General features: G+C 40.7%; 2 protein-coding genes across 7 annotated transcripts in view; both read left to right on the top strand.

The window, feature by feature from the left end:
* SACK1D (scaffolding CK1 anchoring protein D) overlaps positions 1–13600 on the top strand; it is a 37682-nt gene extending 24082 nt beyond the window's left edge. The window contains exons 2-4 of the mRNA XM_026665067.2: positions 7295–7462; positions 10046–10170; positions 12043–13600. Of these exons, the coding sequence (XP_026520852.1) occupies positions 7295–7462; positions 10046–10170; positions 12043–13042 (1293 nt within the window). The 3' untranslated portion in view covers positions 13043–13600. The remainder of the gene's footprint in view (positions 1–7294; positions 7463–10045; positions 10171–12042) is intronic.
* Positions 13601–18066: 4466 nt separating this feature from the next.
* The window catches only part of DHX35 (DEAH-box helicase 35), a 33605-nt gene continuing 32726 nt past the window's right edge, over positions 18067–18945 (top strand). For 5 of the 6 annotated variants that reach the window (XM_087959371.1, XM_026665066.2, XM_026665065.2 and 2 more), the window contains exon 1: positions 18075–18163. In XM_087959371.1, coding sequence (XP_087815497.1) covers positions 18079–18163 — 85 coding nt within the window. In that variant the 5' untranslated portion in view covers positions 18075–18078. Of the gene's footprint in view, positions 18164–18945 lie in introns of all 6 variants that reach the window. The other variant, XM_026665063.2, reaches the window with a different exon arrangement.

The raw sequence follows: 18945 nt of genomic DNA, 5'->3' as shown, positions 1-18945 counted from the left end.
GCCGCCAGGACCTTGGTGAAGGTCCGGGGGCGAGGCCAGTCCAAAGGGAAGGGCCACGTATTGATAATGAAGGCTATTGTGACAGAACCTGAGGAATTTGTAATGGGAAGGCCTGATTGGAATATGGAGGTATGCCTCCGAAAGATCTATGGAAGATAACCAGTCTCCCGCCTGGTGCCTAAAAGAATTGATTGCAAAGTGTGCATTTTGAATCTACGCTGGATAAGGTAACGGTTGAGCCGTTTCAAGTCCAGGATGGCTCTCCAACCCCCAGAGTGTTTGGGCACCACAAAGAGATGGGAGTAAAACCCCTTTCCTCTCTGATCCGGAGGGACAGGTTGAATGGCCTGGATGTCAAGAAGATGATGGATGGCAGCATCCATTAGTGCACGTTTGGAGGGATCCCTTGAGGAGGGGGATGGGAAGAAACAATCAGGGGGAGCGGACCTGAACTCCAGGGCGAGGCCAAACCTGATTGTGTCCCTAACCCATGCATCGGATGTGGATAGGTCCCATTGGGCGGCGAAGTGGCTGAGGCGGCCGCCAATGGGGGGGGAGGAAGGGGCTCTACCTTCTGCGGTAGGGCCTTCCTCCCGATCCCCGAAAGGGTCTCTTGTAGCCGCCACCGCGTCTGGGTCTGTCGCCCGGGTCCGTGCGGTCCTGGGATCGGAAGGAAGGGGGTCTGGGGTATCTGGGCGGGAAGGGGGGTTGGTAGAAGGGGCGTGGAAAGCTCCTCCGAAAGGGCTGAGAGCCCCTGGCCTCCGATCTTCGAAAAAGGGAGGGCAGATACTTTCTCTTACTGCGGCCCTCGACCAGCAGTGGTTCCAAAGCTGGGCCAAACAGTTTATCTCCCGTAATGGGAGCGGTGGCCAGCTTGACCTTATTCTTTACGTCCGCCTGCCAGTGTTTGAGCCATAGCATGCGTCTAGCCGTGACGTGCGACGAGATGGCCCTGGAAGAAAATTTTACCGACTGGTAAGTGGCGTCAGCCGAGAACTCGGCTGCAGCCACTAACCGCTATATCCTGGTGAGCTCTGAGATTGGAAGCAGGGATGTGGTCCTTGAGCTGGCGTAGCCAGCGGATAGAGGACCTCGTGAAAAAGAGGCGGCCGTAGCTGATTTAATGGCCCAGGCGTCAGATAGGTGAGCCCTGCGTAGCGCCTGCTCCGCCCGCCTGTCCTCAGGTTTCAAGGCCTCTAGGGCCTCACTAGGGGTAGAGGAGGAGGCTAGACCCACAATGGGGTCATCGACCTCCGGAATATTCAGAAGGTTAGACAGAGCCGAATCGAGATTAAAGAATCTCTTGTCTTGGCTAGAGGGAGTGGGAGGGGTCCCTGAGGAGGTAAGTTGCTTCGCTACCAGATCTACGAAGATGGGAGGGGATGGGATGACCTCAGCTTCCACCACTGGTTGGGTGAAAATGGAGTCTTCCGGGCCCTCTGGGATAGGGGGGGTTTCTGCAGTGGACTGGGGAAGAAGGCCAGAGACATTCTTGGCCTTAAGGAGGAGGGACTTGAACATATGCGGTTTGAACAGCCCCCCCAAAGGAGGGTTGGTCGGGGGAAGGGTCCTCGTCCTCCGACATCTCCCCCCTCCATGATGTCAGCCTCTAAGAGGGGTTCACTGTAGCGGGAGGATCCCATCCGGGAATCCTCTTCCTCTTCCCTGAAGTCCCCAAAGTCCCCTTCCTCCTCCACCTGGGCCCCAATCGGAGGAGGGCTGTCCCTCTGAGAGAGTACCTGATCAACTGGGGGGACCGGTTGTGGAAGGGATCTGATTGATATCGAGTCGTGCTCGGAGGCTCGCGGAGAGAAGCCTGATCTGGTCATGTGTTGTAGTCCCTCTGCTATGCCCTGGCGGATGGCTGATTCCATCCAAGCCCTGATGTGAGGAGGAACCTCGGAGGTAGAGGGTTCATCGTGGCGCAGACCCGCGGCTGTGGGTGTAAAGGTGGCTTCGGGGGTCCGTCTGGTCGGAGGTCCGGGGTCGGAAGACCCTGAAGCGAACTGCGCCTAGGTAGGGAAGAGGGGTCTGAGGGGAGAGATTGAGCAGAGGTAGAAGGGTTTGGAGGAGGAGGTATTGACGGCTCCGAGCGGGACTCCCTTGAACGCCGGTCAAACTCTTTTTCCAACGCTTTGTGGCGCCTTAAGGCGTCACGTTGGCGGCCTTGGAAGGTTCTTTGTCCTGTCTAGAGCCCTTAGGTTCCTTGTCCTGCCTGCGCAAGTAGTGGGACTTTGCCTTAGCCTTCAAAGAAGGACGTTTAGAAGGATTGTCGTCTGCCATGTTAGATACAAATACTAGCAAAGGCGGTTGGCTCGCCCAGATCAGGCCTGGATGAGGCCGGGTGAAGGTGAAGCTGGCCCTCTCCCCCTTTTGGAATTTTTTGTGTACAGAGATAACAGTAAGGTATCTAAGAAATATAGTATGTACAGAAAAATAGATACTCTAATTTGTAATTCTTCCTTTTCCTTTTGATAGCTTTTTTATCTTTATTATGCTTTTGTACCAAATGTATATACAGGTTATCCGTATATATTTACGAAAAAATATTATTGTACAAAACAAAAAAATTATTATTATTATTATTATTATTATTATTATTATTATTATTATTATTATTATTATTATTATTATTATTATTTTTTAATATATTCCTTTTGTATTTGTATTAAGTATATATATATATATATATAGATTTCTTTTTTTTTTTTTTTTTTAAGTATCCGTAACAGTGAGAACTTCGTATATCTCAGTACAGACCAATCAGTCAAATAAACACCTGAGGCCTATGGTAAGAAAGAGCCTCTGGCAGCAGGCCTCCAGACAAGAAAAATAAAACCGGAGGGGGCTGCAACTTCGCCCGAAAAAGCGGGCTGCGGGAGGCCAACAAGTAATAAAAGAGCGAGCCAGGTGGAAGAAATGGGCAGCTAAGCTTTGACCCAAGGCCTGGGGCTCCAATTCACCGCAGCTAAGAATTTCAAAATGGCGCCCGACCACGATGCGGAGCCAAAATGGCGGCCGCAAGCTGAACCGTCGGGACGCCTTCGGGACGGAAGGGAGGGCTTTGCTGGTCAGCTCAGCGCCTAGGGCCCTAGGGGCGATGACCCTCCCGATCGGTGTTTAAGGTGGGGGGGAATCCAGCTGTAAAGAAAACGCGTGCCACAAGGCAACGCGGAGGCAGCGAGCGATCTGATAAGGGTGGGGGGGTCGCACTATCGCGCTGCGAGCCCGCAGCTTTGCCCCCAAGGACGGGGAATTTTTCCCTTAAGTCCAGACCCTTTGCGCAGGAGGAGGAAGGAAAGGCAAACCTTATGAAGACGAAGTTGGAATAGGCAAGAAATAGGCAAGAAAAGTATGATCAGCCAAGGAGCTCTCTGAAAACACAGCCTGACTCTTCGAGGCTGAGCAAAAGACTGGGGAGACGCTGCGCGATACCACGTGAGGGGGCGGAGCGTTTCCTCATCTAAAGCTCAGCCTGCAAGAAGAGGACTCAGAAGCACATCCCAGTCTCTGGATGCTCCGAGCGGCTCGAGGGAGAATTTACCAACGCCCATTTTACAAAAAAGGAATGTGAAGGAAGGAAAGGAAAAACCCTTGAGCTGCTGTACAGGTAACACCAAGAAACAGCCACTTGATTTACATGATGAGATGTTTAGACAGGTAATCTGGATTGTTTTGTCATGTTAGAAGATTACTTTTAAAATTTCTGTTTGCCAAACATCTGGTTAAACAAAAACAAAAAATCCTGGGGAAGAAAGACATAAAGTGCGAGAGCCAGATATCACTTTTCTTGAAGAACACACAAATCTCTGCATAAGAATGAGAATTTAGTAAATAGCTTATTCTTCTATATCAGTGGTGGTCTATATAAGTGGTGGTATGCTACCGATTCGGCCCGGTTCTGCTGAGCCAATAGCAGCGATGAGCAGCGGAGACCGAACCGGTTCTCTCCACTACTCTGCTGTTAGGCCCACCCATCCACCCGGGCTCCCATACTCACCTTTATCCTTTGAATTTGAAGCGCAACTGCTTTGCGTGGCACAGAAGGTGCCACGTGGCAGCTGCTGAAGTGACCAGGAGAGTGCAGGATTGCAGGAGGTGAGTTGGAATGCCTCTGCACCTGTGCAATTGCCTCTGCGTCTGTGCAAAGTGCATGTTTGATGTGCGCATGCATGCAAAGCGCGCCCACCAAGCCACACCCACCAAACTGTTGGTAAAAGTTTTTGAATGCCACCACTCTTCTATATCACTGATAAAGTCATAGTGATGTTTTGGAATGGTGTTTATAAATGTGTCATAATTATTAATATACAAAAGTTATTTGATAATCCAGAGACTTGAAAAGCATTCTTCTTGTGACAACTCTTTTTTTCTCATGTAAGATTGTAAAAATATCAGGCAATTAGTGTTTACTTCCAGCATCCAGGAATACTTGACATTCCTATAGTGCCAAGTTCTAATAATTTGTTATTCCAGTATTTGACCCATTTATGTTTAGTGCTCTAAAAAGGAGAAGTCATATGTAGCTTGTAGATTTGTTTTTAACAATTTTAAATCTTAAGTACAGCACTGACATTCCCAACAACACCAGCAGCAAGCTGGTACTTGGCTCAATTTCTGCCTTGAAGGAAAGGAGTGGAGAAAATGTTGAAAGATAGCCGACTTTGTTACAGTAGCTTCTAGTGGCCATGATGAAAGTAATTATACAAGTCCAACATGTAAGATTAATTGCAGGAACATGTAATATTTTCAACAGACATGAAAAAAAAGATATTACAATCATTGCATATTTTCTGGATTGGTCTTCATTATCTAAGATTTTTATCTCAGAATTCAATTGTCAGTATGGCCATTGCTATACAACTTTATATACTTCTGCTTATGCAGATTGGGAAAGGCTGCTCTAGACTGTAAGAATAAATCTTTATTGAAGATAAGAAACCAGTGGTTTCCCCACCCTCAATGCTAGCTATCCAGGTAGTTTCTTAATCAGCTAATTAGCAGGCTGCATAGGATTAGTTATGCTCAAAGAACGAAAACCATGATTCCTCCCAGGTTGCAATTACAGGTTTGCTAGTAGGAAGCTTGATGAGCTTTTCCTAACTCCTCAATCTTGTAAAATAAGAATCAGTGACAAAGAATGTGAAGCTGTTCAGTTGTGGCATTTGACACCGAGGCAGAGTCTTTAATAAATAAGCAAAAACCACATTACATATTCCTGCATCATATTTATTCAATAAAAGATGGTATAATATAGAAGATGGGTATTGTTCTGACCCAAACCTTGTTCCAAGAAAACAAACACGAAACAGAGGTAACAGAAAAACCTTTTAATGATTCTTTATGAATTCCGTTCCTTCACAGTTAAAAGGCTCTTTCAAATTAATTATCTCTGATAAGAATGAGCCTTGCCAAGGTAGTGCAAGAATACTAGATAAAGTTACTAAGAAAGATTTCAAACACAAAGAGTCTCCAAACACCAACCAAGATATTCCGAACGTCCACAAGGCTTGAGTGCAAAAACTTATTTGCTTCTTGCAAAGAACTCCGGTTTCTCATCTGGCTTTTATCTCTTGAGGGAGGGGCCATTACCTTGCAGCCTTACTCCCAAGTTACCCGTGCTGCTGCAGCTCCTCTTTCCTTTGAGCAGCCCTGTGTGCACGCGCACTGGGCACAGGCTCCTCGGGAACCTCTTCATCACTGCTGCCAGCCTCCACAATCTTCGAAGGAAGCATTCCACTCCCTGATGGTCCTGGCCCCATTCCTGCATCATACTAGGCCCCTCACCTGAGTCCTCGCTCTCCGAGACTCAGCCATCCACACCTGCTGCCGGCGAACCACAACAGGTATATTTTAAAACGGTTTGCCAACCTTTTGGACCTCAGGGACCACCAAACTCATAATTTTAAATACCAGGGACCACTAACTGGTTCTGTGGGCGTGGCCTAATTTGTGGGTGTAGCTTGGTCGTCATATGACTGGCTGGGCATTTTCATATATAAATATAGAATTTTTTTAATAAAAAAGAGCAACTTTTAGCCAAAATCAGGCAAAGCAGGCAGGCAGATTGAGTTGCTTGTAGAATCACAGATTCATTCAGAAATCAATTTCTGCCATTGTCTAGCTCAGTCTGTCACATAAAATTTGCTTGCAAACTCATAAAATTTTCTAGCAAACAAACTCACAAAATTAATTCACAATACACCATGTATGTAAATATTGATTTTTTTATTAAAAAAAGAGCAACTTTTACCCAAAATCAGGCAAAGCAGGCAGGCAGATTGAGTTGCTCACAGAATCATTCAGTGATCTATCTATCTGCCATTGGCTAGGTCAGTCTCTCAAATTTGCTTGCCGTGAGTCTGCACTGAATAATAGACCCTTCAGTCCTAAGGGAGGTTCGGCTATGCTTAAAAGCAGAGGTGAAGATCTAAAGACTAGGTAGAAAGCAAGAAATTCAACCATTTCCTGCTTCCTAGCTAATTTAAGTCTCCTGGCACAGCAGAACAGATGATGGTTGGAAAAAGGAAAAATAGCAATTTAGCAGGCAAGTTTGCTGGGTAAGGAGTGAGTGGGTGGGGAGGGTTTCCGCGGGCCATGTGGGCGGTGCAGCCTTGTGTTTCTGTGCAGCCTGGATTAATTGCTTTGGGGGGGTGCTCTGGGGGTGAATTTTCTCTGCAACCCACCAAAATTTTGTCGTGACCCACCAGTGGGCCATGGCCCACTGGTTGGAAACCGCTGTGCGTCTCCTTCACTGTTCATATGGCACTATTGCCTGGATTCCTTTGCTTTCGCTGAGGCGTCGTTTGGACGAAGGATACTACAGAAGGTTTTCTCACAGTCGGAGTGAATGCACCAGACAGTGACCCTCCTGTGGACATGCAGGCTTTGGTATGTCCCATCCTGGACTCTCGTCGCAGCGTGGATGAGAATGGGCGTTGGTATAATTACCTGAGAATGCCCTTTCTATCTACGCTGCAAGGGAGTCCAGCCCCACCTTTAGGCGTCTGGTCCTGGTGGGGGAGGGGGTAAATTAATTGTTGTAATTTATCTTCCAGAGGCACCTTACATTTGTCACGCATCTTCGCCTAAAAGCTGGGGAGCCAGCTAGGGGTTTTTATATAGTGGCAGACTCAGCTCTATGACATCAGAGGGAAGAGTCATACCCATCCTGGACTCTCTTGCAGCGTAGATAGAAAGGGCGTTGTCAGGTAATTATACCAACGCCCATTTTGTGCTAAAGCCTCTGATAAAATGTTTGTAATGTTGGAATTCATTTGATTTTATCTTCAAGGTTATTGCTGTGGTTATGGACACCTTCACAGATATGGACATCTTCAGTGACCTTCAGGAAGCTTGTAAGAAAAGGCTGGTTCCTGTGTATATACTTCTGGATCAGAATTTTCTGTGCCATTTCTTGGAAATGTGCAAAAACTTGGAATTCTCCCCTGAACAGGAAAATGTATGTTATGCGACATTTTTATCTTTACATATACATAGATAAGATTATTTGAACATGATTTGAAAAAGAGGAGAAAGTAATAAACTATCTTTAGTAATGTCATTAATAACTGATTTGGTTTCATAAATGATACTAAAAACCAGGATGAGATAGTGAATATTCTGTCTTTCAAAATTACTTTCTCTAGAAGATAGAATTTTATCTACACTGATAAAATAGCTTTACAAGCTATCTTATAATCTCTACTATAGAGGGTGTCAATTATGCATCCACGACTGTAGAAAATAAACAAGTAATATAATCTCAGAGATTTGTACAATTAGTTTAGTATATATCCGTCTGATATCTTAAAGAGGATTAAGGTTCTCTATCTGCTATCTTTTTTTCCTCTATTTACATTTAATATATGTATATTTATCCACTTAACCCAGCATAATTTTTTTTTTACTGGTAAATAATTTCTGCTAGCCTCATTGTCCCATTTCAGTTCTGTATAGAGACAATGTAGCCATTTTATCTGTAACCTAAGTGGTCTTTCACAGGTGCCAAGCTACTTTAGTTTAGTTTAGCTAATTCTTTGAGATCCATTATTAAAAAAAACCAAGGTTCTAGTTTTCTGTAGGATGCACTTTAAGTCCCCATTAAATGGAATATGAACAAAAGATCAACTGATCAGGTTAAGGCTTCAAGTACCTACATCCATGTCTAACCCTACACTCACTGGAAAAACCAATTGAGTGAATTTCGTATTGGAGCAGAAAAAGTTTCTAACACATTAAAGTTTCTTTAATGTGCTAAGTCAGTATGCTCCTATAGCAATATAATTGTATAAAGTAAATGTTCTGCTTTATACTTTATAAATGTTATGTTCTGCACAACCTTGTGTTTATAAAGATGCTCCAACTTTAGAATCTGCTAAGTTTGTTTCTGAGTGGCATACTTTACCTCCCTCTCTCAATATGAAATGTACTTTTTCATCTGGGGTTTGACTGCATTTCTCTTGGGGCCTGCCTGAGAAATTGACAACTTAAATTTTGGTTAAATCACTTTACTGTCCTGGATAGGTTTTCTTCATCACTAAGGAGGCAAATTATCCTGATCCAGCATATTATGGCAGTATCTTTACCCAGCCTAGATAAAGTTTTAATCAAAACTAAATTGAGGATTTGGGATTTAGATTTACAAAATGTCAGGAATCAAATTATCCATTCCATTATGGCACAATTGTAGACTCTCCATAGTCAGTTCCTGGCTACTTCTGTAACGATCTGCATATTTCATATACAGTTATCATCTTACGACCTGCCATTCGCGACTGTTTGAAGTTCTGATGGACCTTCCAGGGAGGTCCTTATGCAAATTTAAGGTTTTTCAACAGTTGGGCCCTCTTGCAGTCAAACGACTGCACTTTGGGTAATCAGCAACCAAGCTACATTTACGGCCATTTGCAGTGTCCCACAGTTAAATCGCCATGTTTTATGACTATTTTGCTAAAAACCAGCATTTGCTTACAGTTTTTGGCAAAATTGTGCTCCTTAGTAAACTTAACAACCACAGCATTCATTTAACAACTGTGTCAAAAATAGTCTAAAATTAGGTTGTGATGGGCAGGTACCATTATGGTCATAACTCAAAGAATATCTGTAGTAATATATGTTTTTTTAAAAAAATTGATTTCAGTTGGAGCACTTTTTATTACAACTATAGCAAAATATATTAGTCTCCCATATAGCAATTGTGTCTGGGATTGCTCAGATTCAGATGTTGAATCAGTAATTCATATATTGTTATATTTCTCATTTACTGCCTATAGCATCTGGCATTCATAAACCTGGTTTTCAGAAATTCTCTTTGATCAAAAAAATTCTAGTCTTCTGGAAGACTTAATTTGGTTTGCCACATTTTTAGGAACAGCTAAGGGTTGCAGAAGCTAGTTGATATTATCTTGTCAATAAATGTTTCAGACTTAGGTTTTTCTTTTCCTGTATTCTTAATTTTGTATTTGTATTTTGTTGAGCTAGAACAATAAATAAAGGATTTGATTCAATTTCTGCCATTCTTATCATTTTTTCCAGTAGTTATCCCTTGCAGCAGATTTTCTTGACATTTTTTAATGCTATGTTTCTGTGCCTGTTACTAATAAGAATACTGATTTGCTGGTTTGATAGTGTACAGAAGCTCTAATGGAAAAATCTGCAGTTGAAGATAAGAATAGCATTGTGCTGTATAGTCATAAATCTTTGTTTCTGCACTGTCAAGCTCATTTTATCCCTTTGCCATATCAAAGGAATTGAATGGATGAGGCACAGTTCCATCCTTTTAACTGATGCAGAAAGAAATCTTAAATCACATAGAAGAAAAACAACCATTAAGATTAATTTTGAACAGTTTTAATTTTGGAACAAAGAAATGCATGGAACCCATTAGCACTCAGTAGATAAACATGTTGACTTGACAATGACCCAAACATATTTCACTACTGTATATTATATTTCTGCATTTCCATTATGCCCTTTTTATATGTAGGTGGCTAAACACATTGCCTTGGTAATTTTGTCTAAAATTTTGTCATTTTGAAAACAGTTAATGAGAGTCCGAACTATTACTGGAAACACATATTATGCAAGATCAGGAGCTAAGATAATTGGGAGTGTCCATGAGAAGTTCATGCTTGTTGATGGTGTAAGAGTGACTACAGGCTCCTACAGGTAAGTATCTGTTCTAAATTATGGCAAAACTAGCTTGGTCTCTTGGCCTCAATAAGTGGACAAGCTTTCTTCACCTGAGTAACCCAGTTGATTTGACATAATTTTCCATAATCCTCCAGTATTTAATATTGCACAAAAGTATCCATGCAGGGAAAGCTAAGTTCTTTCTTAGTAGATCCAAGAATGGATGGTTAACGGTTCCACATGGAATTTTGTGTGAAAAGCAAGGCTGTGTTTCTTCCAAAACATTCTTGTTTTATATACATTTTTACATTTAAATGGAAGTATGATTTCTTTTGGGGTTTTAGTTTTCTTATTTAAACTGGGTTGCCATCAAATTTCAGCTAGTTGTATCTTCTATTTACCTGAATTACAAATAAAATACAGTGGGTTAATTTTTCTCTGTAAGCCAGTATTAAATGTTTCTCTCTGTCAGGATGCTTTCCCATTTTTAAAAAATATGAAGAACCCCAAAAGGCTTTTGTTTGAATGGATTTTATTTATCAATCCTTATTATATTAATAATTAAAATTGATGTATTTGCTGCCATTTCTCATGTTTGAAAGGACTTTAATATATTTTTTTTCAACAAAAGCTGACAAATTTTGAGTTTGTGGACCACTGTGAGGGTTTTGCAGAATACCCAGGGACCTTTAGGACCAGATTTTAAAAAAATACTACTATAGATGGTCCAACAAGCGTTAGCTTTTAAGAATCTAAGATTGCTTTTAAAATGTGAAATGTGGAGAGATTGGAGACAAGCATACATATATTTAAACTGGAATGCTTTTGGTAAGAAATGATCTTGAGAAAGAGAAAAATGCACTTTCACCCAAGCTTCCTTTCCTTTATAAATGTTGTTATTGAAAGACTGGATTTCATCAAGTTAATAATGCCATTAACTTGGAGTAGGTCTAATAAGGTCTGCCTGGACTGCCATAAGCTTGTATTTATACATAGCCTGTGGGCTAGAATTCATTCTTTATTATTATACTTGCAGCCATAGAGGATTCTAGTCGCATTGGAGTTCTACACTATTAGTGCAGTGCTGACTTAACTTTCTTAATATATTCAAATAAAATTCATAGGGCATTTATTACAAAAACCCAAAATAACTTCCTATTCATTTGTAAAGAATCTTGTTTATAAACACTTCAAGTCCTATAACTATAGGTGTAGTTTGGTTGTTCATTTATTTAGTTAAGACTGGGAAGGCAGAGATTCAAATTTACCCCTGAAATGACTTTGAGCAAGTGATATTCTCACAGCTTAATCTATTGCAGGCATAAATATGTAACACATCTTTGTGCCCATTTTTCCCTAGATTATAATCTCTTGCTCAAAATATATCATTAAGCACTTTAAAATGCATACTTAAATTGTTATTCTTCTTCTAGTGTAGGCTTGTCCTAATAGCCATCTGACAATTAGCTAATAGTCATTTAACTTATTAAGCAGCAATGATTAAAATTCTTGGTTTCACCGTTACATAGTTAACTTATTATTCTTCCCTGGAGAACTCCCAAGTATATTGAGAGGAAAGTACAAGATATAAATTTTATCTTATACTCTTAAATGTAGCCAGTCCTTATTTTTTTAACCAATTATATATAATTGGTGAAAATTGGATGAATAACTAAAAATTACTTTGCGAACAATTAAATGTTACAGTATTGTTTGGAATAAGTAGAATGCTTTCCCTCAATAAATTTGTTTCAGACCCAGGATTCCTATATGTCCTCGATGAATTAGTATCTCAGCCTCAATCTATCTGATAAAAATGGGGATAATTGTCTACTTTAAAGGGAAGGGAATTAATTTAATTCATACTATAAATGTATTGTATAATATTTTCTCTTTCCATCTTTCTAGCTTCACTTGGACTGATGGGAAGCTGAACAGCAGTAATTTATTGCTACTCTCAGGCCAAATAGTGGAACATTTTGATTTGGAGTTCCGAATCCTGTATGCACAATCTAAGCCTCTTAATTCAAAGCTGCCTCAAAGCTGCAGAACTAGTGTTTGCCATGAAGATCTCGTCAATAAACTAACACCTTGCAAAGATTTCACTGTGGGTAATCTTCTGAGAGCTGAGTTTGCTAGGCTTTCAAGCTCCCCCAAAAAACTTGAAAGAGAAATAGAACAGGTGAAAGAGCTCCAAGGGGGGCGGATGAGTGCTAAACGGCCACATCTTAGTGGTGAAGAGGAATGGCATAGTGGTTCTGAAATGCTAACAAAACCTAAAGAGACAAACAGCCAGTCCACTCAGACTGAAACTTTAGACGAGAAGCGAGCAACAACATTCTTAAACTGTGCCACACAAACTACTACTTCTGTGGTTTCAGCCACCACCCAGACCACTACTCGATCTAGAATGGTGGGCACTCAGACAACAGTTGTATTTAAAACTTCTATGACACAGACTGACAAAAGAGATAATGTGGAAGTACCCCTGGCTCAGAAAATACCTGATCAGAGGATTCCTGATCAAAAAATCTCCTCTAAAGAAGGGTCTCCTATTTCTAGAAAGTCCACCTCAACTTCTTCTAGTGCACGATCACTTTCTTCATTGTCCTCTCAATGTTCTCGGGCAAGTTCTGGTTCACTAACATCCCTTAGGTCTATTGACTATTCTGTCAATCATCGGGGAGATTATTTCCGCAAACTAAACAAGGAGAGGGAATTTCACTACTCTGTTATTCGATCCAAGCTTAACCATATGGTTTCCATGCTCTCTAGGAGGGGAAATGCGGCTGAAAATTACAGAGGTTGCCATCCAATGAGGTGTAACTTAAAACCTAGACAACAGATTAGCACAAGCCTAATAAATCTTAGAGACTTTGCACTGTATAATTCAAGTGACTGCTTCTGAGAAGGAAGGAACTGTTATATACATAGTTGTCAGCAAGGAGATCCTTCTCTTCTTAAACTGCCCATTTCTGTAATATTACAAGATTTGATTGAGGCATGGAGAAAAAAAAACCCTTGCGTGCAGCAGAGCCAATAGGTGGATCAACTTTAAGAATACAAAAGAAGGCACTCTTTATTTTATTCTATAGATTTGTTTAAGATACAGCTGTTGGAGGTAGCCAGGTCTTGTACTTCAGCCTGTTTATTTTGTGGTACCTTATGAATATTTAGGAAGAAGGGGGATTGACTGTTTTTGTCAATGCAGTTTTTTAAAAATTTCATTATTTTTTACCCAAGAGTATGATCCAATCAAGCCAGTACTCCAGCCTCATAATAGCTAAATATGCCCTTGCCATTAATAAAAGTATGGCAAATTTTCCACATGTCTCTTGCTAATCTTACACTATAGTTAGACATATAGTGTTGATGAATTTAATAAAAAGCATTTATTTTCAACCATGGATTTTAGCAAAATAGGTTGGATGTACATTTTGAAAATAAAATATTTTTTAAAAATGAACTTTTCCAAAAGTGTGTTAAGACATTTTAGAATCCAAATCTAGTCTCTTGTGATTGTATCTCTGATGAGGTTCACAATTTCAATCTGAAAACTTTTGGTAGCCCTTTGTTCATTAATTTATTGAATTACAAAATTGTATATTCAGTTCTCCATTGTGGGTGGAGATAGCATCCAGGATTGGGTTATCAGTCGCTGCTTGCTGATTGGACTGAGTCTGTCAGATCTTTGAGGACACTCCTCGGTTGCTAAGGGTGCCCCAGAAATTGATCGGTCAGTTAGCTGGACGATGTGTATTTTTTTTGCTCCTACAAAATCTCAAATCTATAGAAAATTAGGCCTAAATTACTCAAAAAACAATCCTGTATGCTATTTCCTGGGCAGCCGGACCGGCCTACTACTTAGGCAGCTGTCAAAATGGAACGAAAGATTGGTCAGGGCTTCGGCCCAGACCATCCAACAACGGATTGGCTGTGGGCTGATCTGCACCAATTGTGAGGTATTTCACGGAGGTGTGTTAGATTAAACATCCACACCGTTCCCCGTGTTTGGCTTGGAAGGGCTTTTGGTGGCTTCAAATGGCCACCTCAGAAGCCTGCAATTACAGCGGCAGCGCTTTAAGCAGGGCCGAAGACCAGCTGTAGATAAAGATCATGATTAACGGCAGGATCTTCTTCAGGGTAACTGGTCTAGGGGAGTTTTCTCCACGTCCTTAGAGCCACAGGGTAATGATTCCTGAGCAAACTTGAGCACCGGAGACCGTTAAGATGGTGGATTCCACCCAACACTCTAGCTGTGTGAACAGGACAGTGGAGGAGATGGCTCGCAGGCCGTCACGCTCAGCCCTGCAGCCCCAAATATTTCAGCCTGCTTTGCAAGCCCCAAGCCAAGGGATAGAGCTGCAGGGGCTCAAAAGAGCTCCAAGGCAGCTGAGCAGGACAAGTGTCGCAGGGATAAAGCAGTGGACAGATTGTGGGCTAAGGGACAAGAAGCGGCCCAAAGGAGCTCACAAATAGCGCCTAACAGCTAGCTCCATGACAGATTCCCGCCAAAATGAGGAGAGACCATTACAAAGAGGAGCCAAGTCTCTTCAATCTGACAGGAGAGTTTTACCAGAAGTGGCCACTGGGGGAGCTGAAGAGCAGGATCTAATGCAAGATTCCATTGAAGGCTGTGAAATTAGAAGTTTCTTTTCTGTCTGCCCAGCAACAGGGCAGTTGCCTGCAGCTACCTATAGAACCAGAGTGGCCCCTGAGGCTACCTTTACCCCCACTTCATCCTGCAGTGGAACGAGAGCCTGAATTCCAATTTAACATGCAGGCAATGTTAGCTGAGGTAGTAAAGCAGGGTGTATCAGCTATCTTTAAAAAATCCAGCCAATCACCTTCTGAGGCTTCATTTTCCTCCTCAAAGCATAGCAGGAGACAAAGGTTTTATTATGAGGATGATCTCTCCATTCATTCAGGGTCCGCTTATGCTCCTGCTGAGAGTACTCATTCCAACCCATCTGACAGCTGATGGATAGAAATTATTCTGACGAGGGCTTTGATTCTGACCAAACCGCAATTTCAGGTCTATTCTGGAGGGAATTGGGGAGGGGGATTTTCTTACCTCCATAGATTTAACTAAGTCCTACCTTCATGTTCCCATTCTTCCATTTCATTTTTTAAAAATCTGGGAACTGATCTGGAAAGAGGAAAAGGTCAACAATCAGGATGGATCCACAGAACACTACAGAGTAGAATACTCCCACAAGGTCATTCACTGTTATTTTCTCTTCCTGGATACTCTTGTTTCACTCATACTTGTCCACCTGCTTTGTTTTGCTTCCTTGCCACTTCTGACATTTTTTCATATTCAGTGAGAACAGATTCAGTTATTTGATTGTCTATGAGATTCTCAGTCATCCAGGTTGTGGTTGTCCCAAAGGTGCTTTTTCAAGAGGCAACTGGACTTTCTGGTTTTTCTTTGAAGACTTCGCTTCCATTTAAAAAGCTTCTTCCGCTTTTCAAATGTCTTCAAAGAAATCCAGAAAGTCCAGTTGCCTCTTGAAAGAGCACCTTTGGGTTCTTTTTTGACTATTAATGTGCTGTAACACAGGTTTCTTTTTCGTCTTATTTTTTTAATACCTCTGCCTTGCACTCATTTGTAAGAATGATTGTTTTGACTATGATTTTTAAAGAATGCTGTTTTGGAGTATGACAAGGCTTTTCTCTTATTAACTGATCCATGTAGATGACAAAAACTCATTTTTCTTCACATTAGACAGCTTTAACTACAATTTTGAATATTCAGAGGTATTTATAATTGTAATTTAACTTAGAAATGCTTGAAAAAAGTTAATTTTTCAGACCAATTAAACCAGGAATCCCATATTAAAATAATCCTCTACTTGGATTGGAATTGATATTTATGGATACATTTATAATGTGCTGAAATTGAGTAGGACCTATTATCTATTTCTTTTTATGAAAGAGCTGTACTTCAAGTTTCTAGAAAGCAACATCTAAAGATGAATTTATATAGGCACATGATAATGATCATCAAAAATTAGATGCTACATATAGACAAGAAGTTAGTAAATTTCTACATTTCCAAGGAAAGGTGCAGGATCACTGATGATCTTCTAGCAAAACTGACTCCCATAAAATCATTTATGTGAGTTCCCCACTCCCACTCCATGTGGGATTATTTAAGGCTATTCTGGTTTCTGTGAAAGTGATGACATCTTTAGGGGATTCAGGTATGGAAAATGGCAACCTTGAATAACCAAGGCATCCCCAGCAACAGCTTCAAAACTATTGGTAGCATCACAGTCTGCCTTTTGCCCAGCACGCTGATGCATTATCACTAGACTTATAGAATCAAATATACATTATTTTAAATGGTTTGCTTACTACCTTTATCTAATATGTTTATATTAGATCAAAACATTCGATCAAAATATGATTCCCCTGATCAAAGTACATTTATATAAAACTGAAAATGATGAATCTCTACACCTGGATAGGGAGAAAAGAATGCATCTCTCATTAGGCCTTTATTGTTTCCACCTATATTACAAATTTATATTTATGTAATATATTTAATATGCTGTTTATTCGAAACTATCAAAATGGTTTACAAAAGATAAAACAAAATAAGGATAAAATACCATGGGAGTGATTAAAGATAAAGATACTTCAATCTGAAAAATATCTTCTTAGTTAATACCAGTACGAGATATATTTTAATAACTATTATTTCCTTCTCCATCACTTTGGATTATTTACTTAGCATCTGAAATATTCCAGTACTGGAAATTTTTTCCTATACATCAGGAACCAGATTAGTTGGAAAAGCTAATGAAAAATTCATGAATTGATGGTAAAAGAGTGACCATAGATTTATTAAGGCAAGAAATTTTCCTAATGGATAGTGTTTCCTCTAATTTCAGTAATTGAGGGTTGTAAATTACTGTGCTCCTCAAAATATTTTCAATCACAGAAGAATACTTTCAATTGCAGAAATTTACTGGCTGAATTTGAGATACTCACTGTCTGAATCCAGCCTATCGCAGGGTTCTTGTGCAAAAAATAGGAATTGCTACATATGGTGCCTTGAATACCTGAATGGAAAGGGACAGAAATCCAGTCAATAAACAAATTAACCCCTTATGTCTTCAGCAGAAAAATACCACTTGAAATAATCATCTCTATGCTATCAACATAATTCATGAAGGATTACTTATCATCGAATAATGATGGGTATATGTGTAGTTGTCAAAGTGCAGATGTCCTCAATGAGATTTGAGATGTAATGGGACTGAAATTCCTAGAATTCCCAGTAAGCATGATCCTCTGGCCCAGCTGATCTGGAATATGCCAAATTGAGCAAGGCAGTGTATAATGCATCTAAATACAGAATATAAATGGGATCTGAAACAAAATTTTGCAATGGGGGATGCTGTTACCAGCTATGTTACTCTTACCCAATGGACTGTAATATTTTAATGTATTTAAGAAGATCTATGGTGATTTTTTTTTAATGTTAAGAATGTTAATGTCACATTATGTTCCAAAACTTTGAAATCCAGCTATTTTTGAAAAGGTAGGGTTATACTGGACCTGCGAGGTTGGTGAGAGAATTACTTTCAGATTTAATTCGAAATAGGAGCATGTGGAATTCTGGGAATTGAAATCCACACATCTTAAAAGTTACCAAGGTTGAAAAACGCTATTGTCAAAGGAGTTCATAGCAAACCGCTTCTGCGGTTCTGCCGAAGCCTTTAAAATATCCTAAAGGCTGGCCTCTCGGGAACGCAAAACTACAGAGAGCCTGAAATCTAACGCAACCCTCGAAAGACACCTCCACCCCCCGCTGAAGCTCTGCTGTTGGGTGGTAGTTTGGAGGAGAGACAGCCGCTTCGCAAATGCGAGGGAAAGAAGCCATGGTAACCACCAGCCAATCGCCAAACGCCTCTCGATCACATGATCCTTGCAATGGCGAGAGGCTTCGTTCTTGTCTTTTTGACCTTTCACCCGAAGATGGCGGCGCCCGTGGGTCCGTTGAAGTTTTGGAAACCGGGTAAGCCTTGAATTTCTTGGAAGGGACGGGAATATAAATGCCACGGGAGGGAATAAGGAGTGGAAGGGTGAGGTTTGTTTTGCTCTAGTTTTGGTGGAAACGTATTTCAAGTTTGCGAAAGGACGCGCATGGTAGGCGATAGGGAATGCAACGATGCTCTATTTTGGAGGACGGACGTGCGATTCTTGTGACTCATTAAATAAGTAAAATAAAAATAAAAATAGGTAGTCGGTCACAAATTAACAAGTCTAAAAGAAAAGTTATTCTGCACCTGTTCAAATCATCCTCATATTTAACCTTTGAACATGACGTTCATTTGACTTAGAGGCTTGTGAATTTGGAATTGAGAAAATTGTGCTTCCCTTTATTGGCGGTCCTCCTGCTTCCCCTCACTCCCCCAATGCTATGAAATGGTATGTAATGGACATATTTACCTCGTTTAGGTGGCGTTAAATAAATGCATCGAGATTAAGCTACTTGATATACAAAAAAAAATCCATAAGATTCCACTCATACATTCGCTAAGTGAAGACTCTTTTAGGTCATGGGGTTTATCACTGAATATATGACCAGTCTAATACTAGTTATAGAGTATTCAAAATTAATACACCTATAAATACAACCACCTTCTTTTGTTCCAGTGAACCTCTTTAGAGGCAAACCACAAGATATTTACATTTAAAATATATTGAGGGGGGTGCATTAGTCTCTTCCGTGATTTTTTTTTAAAAAGGAATTTACCTATTTTAATAGGCAATGAATGCTAACTAGCACAATGGCAA

The sequence above is a fragment of the Notechis scutatus genome, chromosome 3 (genome assembly GCF_049901735.1).
Source record: "Notechis scutatus isolate UNSWTSFEM ecotype Mainland chromosome 3, rNotScu1.2, whole genome shotgun sequence".
NCBI classification, from domain to species: Eukaryota; Metazoa; Chordata; class Lepidosauria; order Squamata; family Elapidae; genus Notechis; species Notechis scutatus.
The sequence above is the reverse complement of the archived record's forward strand: the minus strand, read 5'-3'. Positions and strand labels throughout refer to the sequence as shown.